Below are 18,115 nucleotides of genomic sequence, written 5' to 3'. Positions count from 1 at the left end.
TCTAACCGGTGACAGATGGAACGCTAGAGCCAGGAGAGGAGTAGCAGCACAGGTTCCTGTGGGCGCCGCCTATTCCGGGTCCTGGGCTTTTGCGCGCGCGCGCGCCGGTGCGCCGGTCTGCCCTTGCATTCCAACAGAAACCTTAAGCAACTTTATCACGACGGTTTCGACCTGTCAACGGCCACTTCAAAAAGCTGCAAGTAGTGCTTTCGCAATATACAGAAAAGGACCACGGCGTTGGCTGTTGACACAACCCTCGGCCATTCTCGGGCGCGAGCGCCAACGGCCGCGCGCTCTGGTCATTAGCTATATCAGATGTGGTTCGTTGGCGGACAAACGGGATTGGTCGGTCGGCCCAAAAGAAAGCGACTTTTTCGCTTGGCCAAAGAACCTAGCATCTGCCATTGACCTTGACAAGCCAACGCGTCTGCAATTGACGACTCGAGTGGACGGACCTTGCTTGACGCGGCCGCTGGACTCTGGAGCAGCGCACAGCAGCGGCATCTGCACGCCTCGTCCAGCGGCGACGACAAAAAGTGGGAAACAGATGCTGTGGATGCGCTGGTTCCTGCATACAGTACAGCGATCTGCACGGTTCATCCGCCGCAAAGAACCCTGAGTGCTTTTTTCTTTGACCCTTGCCTCTGACACTGGCCAAGGAGCCAGCAAGGAGAATTGAAGATGGAAGAGGTTTGGTGCCAGAGGCTGTGTGGCGGTAGCTTTGCCGCTTCGGCGCCGATCTACTCTAAAGCGTCCCAAACGGGACGAGATCGACCGCTTCGTCCTACCGGTTTCTTCTAGCTGGTATCTCCACAAATCCAAATTTCAACCGTCGACTGTGTCCAAATCTGCCTGCGACGTAAGCAACATGCACGCACTGGGCTTCTACCTCATCTTGGCCGATCGCAACTTTACACGACCTTCTCCTTTTTTATTTCCTTTCTCATTTCCCAGTCTTCAACCTTGCATGATATCGCAAACAGGCATCGACTCTTGCAAGTTATCAAGAGCGCCATGCAAACGCCGGATTGAAGCCATCCTTTCATGAATCGCGCACTTGTTTCGCAATTACAACTGTCATTGTATGCGCCAAACGGTCTTCGATAGCACCTAAGAATGGCCGTTGCAATCCTTCCTATCGATATTGATTGGTGATAGGTTCGTCCGTTCTTCTGCGGCTTCTTCTGATTCTTCTACACGAGAGCCAATATCGATACCACCGTTTTTGCATTATAACAACGTCTGACATAAAAACGGTGCCGATGCCCTACCGTCGGGATTCATTGGCGTCCTGCACGACATCTTCCACTGCATACGTTTGCTCCAATACCTATATCGCAAATATTTGACTGCTACTATGGATTATGAGCAGCTCTATTGAAAACCGCGCCTCTACTTCGGCACGTGTATAGCAATTCTGCTCATACTTTGCTAGAAAACGTGATGAGCCTTTTGGCCAGTCACGCGTATACCCATCTAGGCTAATGACTTCTGGCCAACGGAGTCTGTCATTGCTCCACTATACATACAACGACTTTCATTCTGGACACACTTTGTCGGATCGGGATAGCAGCTCCAATTGCACCAGGACCTTGGCGATGTACCTATCCTTCGGAGGAGCCGCAAGCAATTCAGCCTATCGACTGATTTTTGATCCTTCCTGTGGAGTTTCTGTCTCAGGGATTTGAATGCTAGCTACTGATTCAACGGCATACTGACAAAAGTAATGTTATCAGCAATTGCAGCGGTTGTGTTTCTTGGTAAGAAGGATATCGCATCTCAGCAGAGGCAGTCAATTAACTTGCTGCCAAAAGGTAAGTCAGTGCATATACTCGTACTCGGGTAAGTTATGCAAAAAGGTCATGGGTACTTCGGATCAACTCAAAGTTTGTACCATCGCGAGCCTCATGCTTCTTCTCTTTGTTTCCAGAACTCTATCTCTCTTTCACCCCCTCTTCGCGCCCCGTTTACGCGTCCGTTGACCCCGAAGGCCTCCCGGATATCTACCATACTTTTCTTGAGCGACCGTTACAGCCAATACTCTCTCGTGACCATCGCGAGGAATACTCAAAGAGCTCGCTAACGGTCGCACTTCGCTACGGTGAGCCAGTCAGCGAATCATCCAACGCTTTGTCTCAGTCGAGCGGGGACACAGCGCGAGTCGCGACAGAGTCCACTCGTACGCACGAAGCAGAGTCGCCCGAGGAGGCTGGTCTTCACTCCGCTGTCCGTTTCCAGCTTGAGTCACCAATGGCTACAATCTCAAGCAGTTACAGCGAGTGGTTAATTTGTCTTAGATGCGAAGGTATGTCTTGGTCTCACGGCCAGCTCGTCCGCACGCGGTCTCTGAGACTCGGGAAGAACCCTCTGACTGTCTTGTCTTCTCTCGCACATGAACATGAACTCTGTCAGGCATGTTTCTCCCTGCTCAGATCTGTCTATCCTTACCCGCTTAGAAACACTTCCATCTCCAACAACGATATCTATCAACTTTCACGTTGTCGCATCTGAGTAACATGTTCTAGACATGCTGGAGAAGGTTAACTTACTTTTGTGTCTCGGCAGGCTGGTCAGATTTGTTGTTCGCGTCTCTCAGCTCCCTGCCTCAGGATATCAAGTCAAGTCTGCCGTTGGACTAGTCGTCGCCTGTACACCTTGACCAGGTGACCAACCGGCCTCCAAATAAAAACAAACCAGCCTCTCCTTCGTGTACATTGATCCTTCGTTCAGCCCTTGGATTTGCAATCTGGCAAGTTCGAGTGTCTCACTTGATCATGATGTGATATCCACTTGATAGCATCATCACTGTTGCGCGTCAGATAGGTCTAGGCAAGCAGTTGGGGGTGATCAGGGGTGATGCTCTGCCGACGTTCTTCCTGCGCGGTTTCTCTTACGACCGCTGCTGACCATCCACAAGTTGCAACCCACCATTTTCTCACGTCCGTGTTACTTGCTGTTCTTCTTTGATATTTGGCTACAAGTACTCAGGCATAGATTGGCATGGATGATTTGATCATGCCTGTTACCATCAACAATGCTCAACTTCGCCTATTGAGTTTATACGTACACCACCAAGTCTGACACGCGGCAGGCAATCATGCCTGAGACTATGCAATGCATTTTACCTCCACCTACTCCCCATGGCTGACAATTTGATCACAGCAAGCAGTCTTCTCTCCCTTTCTCTTAGCCATGATATACAGGACTTCCTCAGGCCCGGACTTCACCCCGAAAGCACATCGATCTTGTCATCGACTGACGCGACCCACACCTTCAGCTTTCAGCTACGAACCCCATCATTATCTCAATTACCACCAGTCGTCCATGCCATTCTCCACAACCCAGTCACACGAAACACAAGACACACGCCAATGTTTTGCCATTCTCCAGCCCAAAAGTTTATTGAAATGTCGCTTGGTGATTGACCGCCAAACATGAGTCGCATTCATGGCAACAGAGAGGCGTGGTCAAGCGGCTGACGACTCATGTTACAGCCAACACTCATCCACACTCACCCGTGCTGTGTGGTTGTCAAAAAAGAAGCTTCGCCAGAGACCAAATTTCAATCAGCCCACGTGAGATAAGGAGATTTTACACTCGAGTAGGTGTGTTGCTTAATATGTGGATGCGGCAGACGAGTACGGTATCTACTCGGAGTAGCAATCTAAAGGAAAATCGATCTTCAAAGGTACGGTAAGTAGATTGTGTACAGTACAGAGAGGACATGTCGTCGGCGAAACCCGCTGTCTTCTTCCTTTTGACCCTGCATGATTTCCTTCCTCGCACATTCTTCTGCATTCCTTTTTCGCTTTTTCCCGCTTGCCGCAGCATCTACGTTTTCTGACAGGTCAAGCCCTTTCCCATTTCTTTTGCCGCGGGGCGTCGGGGCGGCGGTGACCACTAAACAAAGCAAAAGACGCGCAAAAAAGGCAAGTGCCGAAATTCTTCAAAAGCACGACTCGTGGACAAACAAGCGGAGATGTCAACTCCCTGTCCCATCCAGGTAAAATAGATTGAAAGTAAATCAATATGGACAACACCGACAAGAGGTGCGATTGAAATTGGAAGGTGGGTACGGGATCTGAGAGGGCTCTTTCATCTATTTTACTTTTTCGGTCTTTGCTTGCAAAAGGAGGGAGATGGGAATAAAGATTAATTGTTTGCCGAAATCGGATGGACGAACCATCATGATTGTCTGCTTTAACATCACACTTAGGTGGGGGATATTTCCTCTCACTGTACATCTTGTAATAATACTATAAGAGTGCACAATTACTTTTATAAAAATCACTCATGTCTACAGAAGCAAGCTCAATTCTCGGTTCTCTCTGGATATCTTCAAATCTCTGAATAGTTATGCATTCTGACATACATGAAGAACACAATGACAAGAGGAGAAAACGGGAACTAGACTGCTCCCCCAAACAACCACCATCAAAAATCACACCGGTAAAAATGCACAAAGAAGTTTGGAAATCCAACAATGTCTAGAGAAACAAGAAACGAACGCTTGATCTCACTGGATCAAACCGCTACTTCGAACAACATTGTGCATTTCTATAGCGCTATTGATTCTTGTTTCTGTAGGTTGGAGTGACAAAAACCAGTCCAGGGACCTCTTCGATGAGGGTTTGCTTGAGGACTATAGTAAATAGAGACGCGCCGCTCGGCGCAATGTTATATTTGCTTGACGAATGCTGTGAGAGATGTGCAGGACAGAACAATCGATTCGCGGACCTCTTCGATTGATATCAACTTGTACTACAGTAAGAAAACGTCCGCGCTGCTAGGCGCAACGTTAGATTCGCACGCCTTATCCTGCTCGAGATGTATAGGCAAATTGACTAACTCGCAGACCTATTCGATCGAAGACATGGCGTGGACCTCTTGATCTAGTAGGCAAGATCATCTCCACCCTCATCGTTCTCATCATCAACATCCATGTGAGTAGACTCGCGCGAATCCCGACGGTGGTGTTGAAGGTATGAAGAACCCTCATAATCTTCCTGTTCACCTCCTCCCAAAGCATCTTCTTCCTCATCTCCATCGCCTGTCCAAGTGATCTCTGGTTGTCTGCGCATAGGCACAGGAGATCCAAACTCCCCTTCCTCACCCTCATCATCACCATCAATTTTGAAATCAACATCTTCTTTAGCCAACCCTTCTTCAACAGGAAACCCACTCTTCTCCATCAACTGCTTGAAGCGACGTCTCAAGTCATCAGGATCATACTTTGCACCACCATCCTTGATGATTTCGGCAGCAATCAAAGCCCATTTCTTGCTGTTAAAGTCATCTTCAAGTTTCTTTTTTATGTTGAAGAGGCGCAGGTTGTCTTCTTCGCGCATGTTGATGAAGGCGGTTTTGAGGCGTTCGTAGCGGTTGGGGATGGTGCTGTTGCCGTGAGTGACGCCTTCGAGTTCGGCGTAGCGGGCTTTGCATTCGTTCCAGGTGTGACCAGCCTACAAATCGTTAGAGATGGAAGTTGACTGAATAGAAGTATGGATACTTACATCACGCATGGTGATCAAGGTTTGGTCGGCTTCGTCGCATTCTTCGAAAGAATGAGGGATGGGCTTGATTTGGGCAATACCGTCCTTGGGTGCCTTGGTACTAGTTTTAGTACATGTTCTGCAATCTCATTCAATAGATGAATTTACCTTGCGAATGCGCTGATGACCCATAGTGCTCATATCAACAGTTGGAGTCTTCTTGGTCGATTTTCTGGTAGCGGTGCCTGCCTTGGACTTCCTAAAAGGTGTGCTGGTGGGAGTCTTGGGGGTTTTGGGGGCAGCTGCTTTCTTGCGGCCCTTGCTCTTGGTTGAAGAGTATGTATGAGGAGTCTCTGCATCGTTGTCGTCCAGCTCTTCTTCGTCATCGAGTATGACTGGCTGCTTCGCCTTGCCCTTACCCTTGGCACGAGTGGATATTATCGAGCGTCCTTCATCAGTGTCTTCATCTTCCTTACCGGCGATGGCTGCCTTTGCCTTGCTCTTGGCCTTACGAGTGGGTGTCTTCTTGGTAGGACCTGATGTTGGTGGAGGAGTGGAAGGTCTCGAAGTGGGGAACGTTTCTTCCATAGGGCTCGGGCCAGGGTCAAAGTCCTCAGATGGCTGAGTACCATTGTCCTCCAGGTCGAGATCAGGAATCTCGCCGCCTGCGTAGCCAGGGGATGTGTGATATGGGGAAGTGTACGGAGTAGGAGCGACGTAAGGGGTCTTGGCATCATAAGTTTCGAAAGCAGGTTGTAAAGGAGTGTGAGCGCCGTAGGATTGGTGGTCGTGGGCACTGAGGGCTGGAGATGGGTTGTGGATGACAGATGAGAGGTTTCCTGCAGTCTCAGCATCAATGTTGTAGTATCCAGGCGTTTTTGCGTTGACAACTTCCTCGAAGTTACCATCGAAGTGGTTGCCATGGGCCATGTCATTGCCGATTATGTTGTTGCTGTTGATGATGAAGTCGCTGCTGCTGTAGTCATATCCAGTCGATACACCTTCGATAGTGGAGTAGTCTTGCAAGGCTCCAAATTCTTGAGCAGTTGGGCCGAAGTCGAAATCCATAGGCATGTCATCAAATTGCTGTCCAATGCTGAGCAACATGTCATCTGAAGGTTGGGCAGGTTTGGCTTCACTGCTGGCTATGTCGCAATCGTTGACCAGGGGAGTGGGGACTTTGGAGGAACCCATGCTGCGTACTGACTTGGACCGTGTGCTTGCTTATCGAGATGCTCGAGTTGTCGATCGATGGATGAGAAGTTGTCGCAAAGATTGACCTTATTAATAGAGGATGAACTGCGCGAAGAGCAATGGGCCTACGGAAAATTGCGATGTTGTGAAAACTCGAGGCCAACCAGGGCAACGACTCGACGGGTGTGAAAGTGTTTACTTATACTTTAGTGAATGGAGAGCTGTCATGTCGAGATTGTTTGATTTATGCTTGTTGCTTTGTTGGCTCCTTCCAATAAGGGTGGCTTCCTTTATATACGCAACGAGGCCAAGTAGGGAAGGGTCGAGAAGATTGATCTTTGGTTAGGGTCAAAAAGACGTAGTCGAATCAACAAATGTATCCCGAAGGAATGTTTGGGCCTTACAAAATATCGGAAGTATCGCTCCGAACGAGAGTGAAAGTGTTAGCAGAATCGGGCTTCGATGGCCTCTGGCATAGCTCCGACAATTGTGATTAAAACTCTCGGAACAACACTCAACAAGTGACGGTCCAAGATCACAGCTCCGACTAGCTTCTTAGATTACGGAGCGGTAGGTGGAGGCCACACCGACTCGGAGTAGTTTTTGTACGTGATTTTTGTGATTGAACACCTCGAGCTCTTGAACACAAAGCCAAGACTTGGACAAATCATATTAGCCACCAAGCCTTGATGCAATTGCGGTCTTGACCTCACACAACGCGATCCAATCTTCGTCTGTACAATCCGGATACATTGGAGAATCATCCCATTTACCATCGTAGGAGCCATCTTCACCAAAACGCGGCTTCCTCCATTCTCCGTCATCCAAGATTCGATATCTTTGCGCCCAGAGTCCTATACCAAGTTCCTTGGATTTTGGAAATGAAGTATTATCATACCAATCACCAAAGCCGCAGCGTATGGATCGCAGCTTGACCAAATCAGTCGCAAAGCGAGAGAAGTAATTATGCCATCGTGCCGAATATAAGAAGCTTGATGGCGCAAGAATTGATCCTGTGGCACTCGAGTTGAACAATGGTTCAATTGGGTAATTGTCCGCATCCAATGTCGACGGTATTCGCACGCCAATGACAATAGGACAATTGTCAAGAACAAGCTCTTCAAGAGTATTGCCATGGGACAAGATCCAAGTCAACTGTTCATCGTGGCTAAAACTCATCCCTCCGAGCATCAGAGATCGCAGAGCTGAAAAGGTGGGCAGATGACATTTTGGAAGGTATCCAAAATACATGTTTCGAGAGTAGAGCTTCAAATGTGTCAAGTTGTTACGCACCGGTTCAAGCCATTCTTGAACAAGCCGTTGTCCAAAGAACGAATGAAGTTCTTTCTTACCAAGGTTTGCAGGCAAAGAGCCATCGCCATCAACATCCTCAGTGGTGATTTGGAGCTCCAGCCTACGAATACGCGACATGACTGCGCGGAAGTCTCTGGATCGAGCCATTATCTCATCCCCGCATCCTTGTAGGTTTTCGATGCAGAGGTGTTCCAGCTTCGGCGTCGCATGACTGGCATTCAAGCCAACAAAAAGACTTTGCAGCACATCCGCCCTGAACTTGATACTCTCGGGTACATTTCTCGCCCACCAGTGCCGTCGTTGCTGTGGACCGACACACTCGCTACTGCATTTGAGCGTCACAGACCGTAAATTTCGTAACCGTCCTAGTTTCTTCAGAACAGCCAGAAAGGAAAGCAGCAGCTCTTCGTCACGATACTCCCAGTCATAGGTGTCCATGCAAGTATCCGTATACTCCGCTGTATCGATCGTAAGCTGCGTCATGACAGAACATAAATCCGGTTTCTCAAGCAGGCTGCTTAAATTATCGATACTCTTCTGCCTCAGCAACAGCGTAGAGCTGCGGAAGACCAGACCGGTACAAACGGCTGCACATCTCTTCGAAACACATCGCAATGATTTCGTAGCATTACGACCATGTTCGTCAACCTCGTGAGCGATGATCGTGAGAATTTCCAAAGGGAGTTGGTCAAAAGGGGAAATTGTTGATATCATAGGTGGTTGGTGGTAGTCGGAGTAGCTGCCTGCAGCTACCCGCGGTGGCTGGGAGGTTGCGGGGTCATGATGATGATGCGATGCCTTCTCGCACTTCTCTGGCGGAGGAGTTGCTTGCTGTTGAATGGTTTCCATATTTTGCACTTTGTGTTGTATAGTATGCTTTATGTTGAAGGTAGTTTGTATACAAGTAGAGGGAAGATTAGGGGTGTCAGATTGCGTGATGAATCATGTGCATGTGATCGTATCGTCGGGTCGGCCTTCAACTGCTCTATCGGTCACGCCCGCTAAACAGGGTCACCCCCAATACAAGCCTCGACAGCATGAATTCACCTCTATTCTCTTCATTTTCGTAGGATCTTGAACTGTTCTCATGTTCGTCGACTTTTTGATATATCTCCGATTTGACTCTGGGATATTGAAGCATTTGGATAAGTGGCAGGGAAGATAATCGCACTTTTGTATTCGTCGAAGCCTAGCACGGCGATGCCACGTTTGAACTGTGTATACGACATGAACACTTGAACAACAAAACGCGTAATGATCAGAATCAAATACAGAAGACAGCGACATACGCAAGCAAAGAAGCAATATACACAGACAGCGAACAGCGAAACTTGGTTGGCATCGCATCTGCACGAACGTATATTCATTGGCGTTGAGATAGTGAAATAATGGAAAGAGAAAAACAAATGTTGCTCAGCAACTTCATTTGAGACATTAAATAAGCATATTTCCCTTCTTCCTTTCGGTCGTAGTCGTGATCGTTCTTCGTGGGGGTTTGCGGGATAACGGATAGCGATTTCGTGTTTTCGGCACTCGTTCGTGTCTCGAGCAATGATATCGGTACGGTAGCGCGGATCTTGTATTTGTTTTCGAGGTTTGGTTTGGGGATTGGACGTCTTGCATCGTATTCGGTAAAATGTGATTGGGCTCTTACTTGAAACGCAGTCTCAAAGGCCTAGAAGCGAAGATTAGCGAAACAAAGGTATGTGTACTCACCTTGTCCGTCCAGCGGTCAGGGTTGTGTTTGAAGCGGCGTCAACGGGTCATCAAACTACCAAGTGTCACAGTCGGTGCCTGTGGGAGTATTGCCGGTCACAGTGGTAGTCGACTGCTCGGTGGTTGTCACAGTCTTGGTGGTCGTGGTTGTTGTCGTCCAAGACTGCATGGCTGAAGAGGCGGGCTTTGTGGTTGTCTTCAGGGTTGAGGGGGCGTTACTCGTGCTAGTAGTCAATGAGCCGGCAGCAGCATTACACTGTCCGCCCACTACGCCAGCAGCACAAGGCTTGCATTGCGGAGCAGGGTTGACAGTGGTGATGGGGTTGCAGCCGGGCAGAGCAGAGAGAGGACCATCAAGATTCTCGGGATATTGGTTAGTGGTGGTGCACTGAGCCCAGTTCATACTAGAATCAAAGGTCACGCCGGAGCAGTCGCCGACATCGTGAGATGAACAGGCACTGGAGCCAGTGAGCAGGTTAGGCAGAACGCCTTCTTGCCAGCCATTGAACTACAAACTTGTTAGCAAGTGCCCCAGCCGCATATTCCATGTTGGCTGATGGACTTACGAAATCGGCATGGAAACCAAAGCCGGTAGGATCTCCGTTGGAAAGCACGAACGAGTCAATCTCGAACTCTCCCACAATGCTTGACAGGTCGTAGTTGTTCTCCATGAAGAGATGGGGAAGTCTGATAGGATGAGAATCAGGGCAAGCTCCGTTTCTGATGTCACCAACGGGGTAAGCCATGTGTGAATAAGGAGAGCTCAAGTCGAAGTCTTTGCCATTCCAGCAGTGAGGGAACTCGATGGCACCGTTGAAGTATGGGTATTGAGAGCAAGAAGTAACACCTGTAGGGAAGCCGCCTTGAGTACCCTCATTCCACGACGGAGTTTCGTGACAGATCCATTGAGTGATGCCATCCATGTTGGTAGGAGTGTGTTCTTGCGCGGCACGGATATAAGCGTTTCCAGCAGTCATGCGGAAGCCCTTGGGGAACTCAAAGGGCTCGCGCATCTGGCCAGTGCCGGCATTAATGTAGTAGATCTGGTGTCCATTGGTCTAGAAAGTTTGTGAGTCGTGTGTTTTCGATTGCATTTCGAGAAATCTTACAGGTACTCTGATGTAGGAGCCATTGGTGGCCTTGACATAAAGGGTAGGGTGCCAGTAGGCGCTCTTGTCCTCAATGATCGGGTTGCCATTGGCACGTCCGACGCTCGAGCAGGTTGACTTTTGGAGTGAATCGTAGTCTGAGTTCTGGTTGACGTTGCCGGCGCCCATGAACTCATGCGCATGCATGCCAATGCCTCCAGGAGAAACGATGGGATCAATGCGCGAGACAACAGTATCTCTGCCATAGAGGACGAAGAACTGCGCAGAAGCACTTCCAGCGGTCAACGCAACGAGTGCGGCGGTTGTGCTCTTCATCGTGTGTAAGCAAATGTGATTTCAATGAAGATTATGATGAAATTTTCTTCTTGAGAAAAGAATTGTGGTGAGAAAGAAAAGATTAACGAGAGCGAGCGTGATGGTCGATATAAATCAAGGGAAGGGTCTGAGGGAGCGTTGCGTTGGCTGGCTGTTCGTCGACGTTGACCGTTGAAAGCACTCCCGGACAACGACAACCCAGTGACGAGAAAATGGTGATGCGTCGCATGATTTCTCTCTCTGGTTGTTATGTGAAATGTCATCATCTCGTAGGCAGTGCTAGATAAAGGCGTTTCTGGATCTCATAACCCTGGTGATGGCTCTTGGTATCTGATCATATCTGTTGATTCTGGACTGCCGAAAACCCTGCATTTCACCATCCTCCCTGCATTTCAGTATCGTCTCGATTGGCAGATGATTTGGCATGCGCCCAGACTGGACGGAATCAATAAGAGAGCAGTATGTGTCACTTGCCTGAAAGCGTATCAACATGTTGAGAAAATGACAATCGAGCATTTTGTATGCAGAGCGCCCACATATACCCAAGCTACCTAACTAAAACATGGCCCAAAACAAAGAACGGACTCAAATATGCAATGAGATGCAGAACGCCGCCGAATGCAAATGCTACCGCTGCTAATCTTCATTTTACAACTGTCCACTAAGAATGGCTTCCGTGGCGGAGCCAATGTATGCTCTCTTGGCATCCAGCGGCACACCGAAACGCCTCTCCAATTCTGACTTCACGCTCTTCTTCGTGATAGTCATGAGGTCAGTCTTGGTCAGGATATCGCGAATCTCGGCAAGGATAGCGTCGTCGCTGGGAAGAGGCATCTCTGCCATCTCTACAGAGTTGGGACTGTAACCACCAGCCATGAGAGGCATCTCGCTTGGAGCAAGGCTGATACGTGACTGGTTGCCGAAGGGACCCTGTGGCACACCCAAAGTTGACATGGGTCGCGAAGGTGGGTAGTCGTAGACAGAGCCTCCCATGCCAGGGTAGGCTGACTTGGTCGCATACGATATGCCGGTAACGCCGGAAATTGCAGAACGAGCATCATCGTCACGCGAAGTCTGCGCTTCCCAAAGCTCGGCCTGGTAGTCCTCCCATCTCTTCTTCGGAATGCTGGCTGGGTCAAACTTGCCCTCGTCCGACACAACGACTTGCTTGCCCTTTTCACCAGTGACGACACGAGTGTTACCCCACGAGAAGTCGTCCATGTGCCAGAAAGAGTATAGAGGAAGCGCCATTGAGAAGACCGGCGTAGCAATCAGGTAGATGATCATCCATCCAACCATCTCCCACTTGCGACGGATAATGAAGACCAGTGCTTGCATACCATAAACAGCCACCAACATGATAATGGCAATGGTCGAAACACCGCCAGGGTCCTGTCCAATGCGAACGAAGATGTACACCAAATATCCGACCAAGACAGGTTGAATGATGGTCGAGAGCAAGTCGAGGAAGACGATGAAACGCATGCTGAAACAGCAGAATCCGCAAAGCTGAGACAATGAGGTAAGCTCGACAAGATTGTGTACAGTGGAGTTGATCCAACGACGACGTTGCGACATGAAGACGGTCCAGCTGTCGGGAGCAATAGTCCAGGCTTTAGCACGCATTATGAACTTGGTCTTGTAAGCGGGATGCCACTTCATCAAGAGAGTCGTGAGGTATCTGTCTTCTCCCAGGTGCAGCAAGTTCTTGGTATGAAGGGTGTCAACACGAATCTCGGCGTACATCTCAACAACTTCTTTCGAAACGAAGAGTGGCTTGCCAGACGCCGCATCGCGAATGCGATACATCGAGAAACAACCAGGCAAACAAGTGACCGAGCCGAAGAGCGATTCGAATGCTTTGATCAAGTTGTGCGAGATGTAGTATTCGTACACTTGCATCATAGTAACGATAGAGGATTTGGCATTAGTCAGGGCGGTCTCACCACAAACACCGATGAGGCGTGTATCGTGGAGGAACGAGGCGACGAATCGTGTGGCCGAATCAGCAGCAACGACAGTATCTGCATCGATTTGCAGCAAGAACTCGTAGAATGTTGGGTTGACACCGATAATGTTTCGAATGTGGTGGTACATCTCGAGCTCCATGGGTGCCATTGGCAGGTTGTAGTGAATTCTGTTCAAGAATCTCATCAAAACCATCTGAGAATCACGCTTACCACGGTTACCAGGTCTTCCAACTTCAGCAGGTCTGCCAATCTTGACGACAACCATGAAGGGGACGATGTGGCCTTGTACTTCGTAAAGACCAGAGTAGATTTTGCCCATGTTATGCTGCTTCTGACCCTCGCCCAAACTCTCGAAACTCAATGGCTCTGGGTCAACAGTTTCGGGAACACCAAGAATATCGAGGACAATGCGAGGAGTAGGACGATCGTTGCCTTGACCAATGATCATACCGTCGCAGACAATGAGCAGAAGTTTGCGCTTGTCGTCGTACTTCATTCTGGCGGCTGAATCAATGGCACGTCGCAACGAATCTTCGTCTTCCGTGTATGCTGGCACAGTACAAATGATGAACTTGTCAAGGTTCTCCGGAACATTCTTACCGCCGAATTGAAGGGCAGCGAGGAATTTCACACCGATGACCGCAATCAAGAACATCGAAATTCCAAGCAGAAGGTAGGTGGCGAACTGGCACTTGGTCGAGTTTCTGGTGTCAACATCGGCTACGTAGAAGAGGTTGTCGAGGCAGATTTGCATGCGATTCTTCAGGTCGAGGGTCATGCCAAGGTTGTTCCATTCATCAGTCACATCTTGACCAGCATGTTGCTGCCAGAGATTGACCACGCGCTGGTCCATGAAGTTTGAGTTGGGTGGGGTATCAGGAATGTCGTATCCGGGAGGGTACTTGGGAGCACGACCACCGACAATGTAATCAGTGAAATCGTAGATCTTTCCGTTGAGGATAGCGATGGACTGTTGCTTCTTGCCCTGCTTCTTGACGTAACCTGCGGTATAGCCGACAGTGCCCTTTCTGTAGTTCTGATTCAAGAACTTCATCTGCTGAGCGAACCAGTCTGGACGAGAGTCGTTGGTGGCCCAGCGGAAGTCATGGTACACAGCGTTAGCATCAGTACCGCTGACAGCTGAGGCTTGACCAGAGTAGTTGGTACTCTTGTAGTTGAGCTGGACAGCAGGGTTGATACCGTTCTCATCCGTACCAGGGCAGAGAGCAGATACTTGGACAGGGAAGAGGTTGGTCGCATCAGTGCCAGCGTACTTCTCCAGAGCCGATGTAGGGACAATGTTAGGGTAGTGGATCGACTCAAAGTTTCCAAGGTCGAAGACAACACCACGAATCGCAATGTAGGAGGAGTGGCCATTCTTACCATTATGCGATTGCAGCTCAGCAGCCGAGTAAACGTGTTGAGTAGGACAAATGAGCGCAGGGAAACCGATCATGAGGAACAAGAAACTGCCACAAGCAAGCCAAATCATGAAGTTGATGGCCACCTTTTCTCTCCAGGCCATACGGATGTCAGGACGAGGCATGCGACCGATGATGCGAACAAACACATCAGGGATCCACCAAGTGAAGAGGTAGACAAGGAACAGCCATCTCTTGCGAGCACCTGTGACAGGGACCTCGTCGATTGCTGCTACCTTGGCCTCGTTGCCCTTTTCTGCAAGCTGCGAGCGAGTCTCAAGATTCTGGAACATGTCACCTCCGTGGAAGGCTGAAGCACCAGCTTCCGACTTGGCATCGAGGTCGCGGCTTCCAAAGTAACCTGCTACCTTGTCGTCGTGGTAAAAAGCTCCAGGCGAGGGAGTGACACCACCGAGGAGGTTGAGGTTCGAATCATTGCGGCCGTTGCGTGCGTGGTCTGGAGACAACATACCCTCTTGTTCTCCATAAGGTGAGTGGTCGTGCATCCCAATAGGACCTGCATCAACATCACTGACTCGTGCGATCTGGCGCCAGCAACGTTCACTAAGGAAGACACCAGTGCTGCCGACTCTTGCTTCGTTGCCTGGCCAGATCTTCTCATCCAGGATCATCTCTGCCTTCTCCTTGTCGGTGCCCACAACAGAAACATCGCCTTCAGCAACACCCAAGAATTCACTAAATGGCATGAAGACACTGAAGTCAGCATTACGCAGACGTTGACTAATCTCAGCGATACCGAGAGTCTGCATCTGAGTACGGACACATTTGCTGTCGAATTGGTTTGCAATTCTGCGATCGTTGGGCTTCAAACAGAATACAAAGTAGGGGTTTGTGCGTGGGTCAGACAATGATTTGGTAATGTTGTCCAGAGAAGACAAGAATTGAGCAGCAGCGCCTTGCTGCTGTTCAGGCTCACCCTTGCCAGAGCGAGAAAGACTTCTCTTGCCGTTGTCGCTGTCTTGCCTCGTTGCACCAAGTCTTGCGGGACGCTCACCAGTGCGCTTAGCCATGCTAGGCATTCTCGAAGGCTTCGAGGCAACCGAGGCTTGCACGACAGCCGAACGATCTTTGGGATGGACGACCTTGCTCAGAGCTTCCTGACCGAAAAGTTCGCTGATGAATTGGTTCGAAGTCGTGTTGATCAGGTTCATGAGATCACCCGAGATAATCTCGCCATTGGCTTCAAGGAGGTTCTCGACAGGGTAGTCAACCTCACCTGCGTAATGTCTGACAGTGAATGCAGCGTTGGCGTTACGGGTAGCAAAGTTGTTGCCAGGAAGGGTTTGAGTAGCAGCTCCAGCCTCAATGGCAGGGTTTTTTCCTTCGAAACGTCTTCTGACGCTCTCGAGGAACTGCTGATCCGTCTTGCCACGGCGCATCTGATCATCCAAAATACTGAGAAGGCCATTGCCAGATTTAAGCAGACCCTTGACGGCATCGGTGTTGTCGAAGTAGCTAGTTGCAGGTACGCTAACCTCTTCAGTCTCGAGGAGATCAGCCTTGCGCTCGAAGAAGCTCTGCAGACAGAAGTTGTAAAGCGATTCGGATGCTGCATTGTTCAGCAATTGGTCGAGCACAGAGCCTGTTGAGGAGGATTGTGCGAAGCCTGGAAAGTCCACAATTGAGATGGTGTTAGCGATGGCATCCTCGGCCGAGCAAATTTTCTGGTTGATGCGCTCCATGATGTAAGCGACAAAGAGCGAGTACAAGGTGCGTGCAAGCTCATCAGCATTCTCTCGAGCACCCTTAGGATCCAGCATGACAGTGACACGCTCGCGATGCAGTTTCTTTGTGCGGTATCCCAGACTCTCTTCCAGTTGTCTCTCGGAAACACCGAGGAAAGCCGCTACGATGTGCAGAGTTTCTCTGTTCTTGACCGATGTGACATCTTCGCCTCCCTCGTGCGAGTAACCACCGCTGTCATCGGCCGAAGGTGTGGTCGACTGGGTTGTGACGAACTCAAGCTGACCAATGTGCAGGATACAGGCGAGCATCTCACACATGTGAGCAATCTCATCGCGAGGAAACTCAAGTTTGCGAAGAGCGGTCTTGAAATGTTGGAATCCTTCGGCATCGTTAATGCCAACCTTCAGCTGACTTGGGTGTCCCAAATATCTCCATCTCTTTGCACCACCATTACCGAGCGAGTGTCTGTGAGTAGCAGGACCTGCTTGGTCGAGACCAAGATGCTCCTTTTCTTGTGGACTGGTACCAGCCAGGAGGTAGTAGAGGACGTGGAAATTGCGCTCGCCAGGAGGGATAGTGGTGACTCTGCTGCGCTCGAGACGGTGGTCGAGGAGTTTTCCACCAACGAGTGTTGGGTGAAGGCTTGAGGATGTGTCGTATTGCAGTTCGAAGAAGAGACCGGCTTTGGAGGCGGTAGGGGTGGTGACAGATTTTGTGGTTGTCAGAGTGTCAAAGACAAAAGCAGCGTAGGACAGCTTGTTGGACAGTGGCGTCGACGTGTAGTTCAACAAGGCAGACAGAACGTGCGAGCGAAGGGTTGTTTTGCCTGAGCCGGTTTCACCACTGTGTACTGCGTTAGAGAAGAACGTGGGCATGGGTGTCACAGGCACGGAAGGACACATACAGAAAGACGACGGCCTGGTTCTCTTGTCTGGCTCCTAGACGAGTATAGGCTCTTGAGGCGAGATCCTCAGCAGCGCCCATAGCGCTACCTTCTTTTGAGCCATCCGGACCCTTGGCCGAAGATGTGTATGTGTTGAGGGAGATGATGGCGTGTGATGACAACTGAGCAGTGGGCAGCGAGACGTGGAATCTGCTGGCCAGGTGTGCTGTCAAATGGGTATCATCCTGAAGATGAGCAGGGAGCGCAGGCAGCGAAGCCTGAGCGTGAGCAGGAACAGCCATGTTGGCCTGGTGCTGCTTCACTCTCCTGTCGTCCTAGCAGAGCGGTCGTTGAAATCACAATCGACCCCTTGAACGAAAGAGTAGCGAATGTGTAAAACGACTGGCAGTGGGCTGTGGTAGAACAACAGAAGCCCAGTACAAGGATATTGTTGCGACCGAGATAGTGTAAAATCACACGAGACTGTGGCGGCTCGAGGAGAATAGAATATGGATGGCTTCAAGGCACGGGTCTACTCCTACAAAGCTAACGCCAATTGGTGCAGGTGTATTTTGGGAAACCGCTATCCGCAACCCGTCGCCTTCCTCGCGTTTCATCAGCCCTGCCACTTTCCAAAGGACAATCTGCTCAAGTACCTTCGGACCTTCGTCTTGTTTGATGTGCCGTTTCCACCTTGCTCGGAACTACCTTCATGCAACGCTGCTGACATTCACTTTTGTCTTGTATGAATCCACGCAAAACCTCGGAGAGGGCCTTTGTGTGTATACATTCGGCCAAAATACAAAAATACGAAACTACGGTCAGCGCGGGGCACAGAAACTTTAAGCCAACCACTTCAGCGGCGCGCTTTTGTTTTCTTCCGCTGAGCGGATTCGGTCTCCTGCCGAGAAACGCGTGTACAACGAACATCTTCGCCATCTTGAACATGCATAGCATCATCCACCAGCGACGAGAGCCTGTATGAGATGCTTTG

General features: G+C 49.8%; 5 protein-coding genes across 5 annotated transcripts; 1 reads left to right on the top strand and 4 right to left on the bottom strand.

Moving 5' to 3' along the window:
• Nucleotides 1-1,726: 1,726 nt before the first annotated feature.
• Nucleotides 1,727-2,659, top strand: M437DRAFT_69394 (uncharacterized protein; the record flags this gene model as incomplete). The annotated part of the gene is made up of 3 exons (XM_041025279.1): nt 1,727-1,814; nt 1,931-2,305; nt 2,526-2,659. 3 exons carry the CDS (start codon nt 1,727-1,729, stop codon nt 2,657-2,659), a joined length of 597 nt encoding a protein of 198 aa, XP_040876056.1.
• A 2,233-nt stretch (nt 2,660-4,892) lies between these two features.
• M437DRAFT_87984 (uncharacterized protein) lies at nt 4,893-6,686 on the bottom strand (the record flags this gene model as incomplete). Its single annotated transcript, XM_041028743.1, has 3 exons — nt 4,893-5,462; nt 5,514-5,606; nt 5,661-6,686. The coding sequence occupies 3 exons, from the start codon at nt 6,684-6,686 to the stop codon at nt 4,893-4,895; spliced, it is 1,689 nt and encodes a 562-aa protein (XP_040876055.1).
• Nucleotides 6,687-7,709: 1,023 nt separating this feature from the next.
• M437DRAFT_28829 (uncharacterized protein) lies at nt 7,710-8,390 on the bottom strand (the record flags this gene model as incomplete). Its single annotated transcript, XM_041019147.1, has 1 exon — nt 7,710-8,390. A coding segment is annotated over one exon (681 nt), but the record flags the coding sequence as incomplete, so codon positions are not given.
• A 1,534-nt stretch (nt 8,391-9,924) lies between these two features.
• M437DRAFT_15905 (uncharacterized protein) lies at nt 9,925-11,125 on the bottom strand (the record flags this gene model as incomplete). The annotated part of the gene is made up of 3 exons (XM_041018836.1): nt 9,925-10,224; nt 10,283-10,774; nt 10,826-11,125. Coding segments are annotated over 3 exons (1,092 nt in total), but the record flags the coding sequence as incomplete, so codon positions are not given.
• Nucleotides 11,126-11,788: 663 nt separating this feature from the next.
• On the bottom strand, nt 11,789-17,423 carry M437DRAFT_78487 (CHS5 chitin synthase, class V; the record flags this gene model as incomplete). Its single annotated transcript, XM_041026995.1, has 3 exons — nt 11,789-11,976; nt 12,010-17,081; nt 17,143-17,423. The coding sequence occupies 3 exons, from the start codon at nt 17,421-17,423 to the stop codon at nt 11,789-11,791; spliced, it is 5,541 nt and encodes a 1,846-aa protein (XP_040876052.1).
• Between the last annotated feature and the right edge of the window lie 692 nt (nt 17,424-18,115).

Source organism: Aureobasidium melanogenum (assembly GCF_000721775.1).
Source record: "Aureobasidium melanogenum CBS 110374 unplaced genomic scaffold scaffold_27, whole genome shotgun sequence".
In the NCBI taxonomy this organism is placed as follows: Eukaryota; Fungi; Ascomycota; class Dothideomycetes; order Dothideales; family Saccotheciaceae; genus Aureobasidium; species Aureobasidium melanogenum.
The sequence above is the reverse complement of the archived record's forward strand: the minus strand, read 5'-3'. Positions and strand labels throughout refer to the sequence as shown.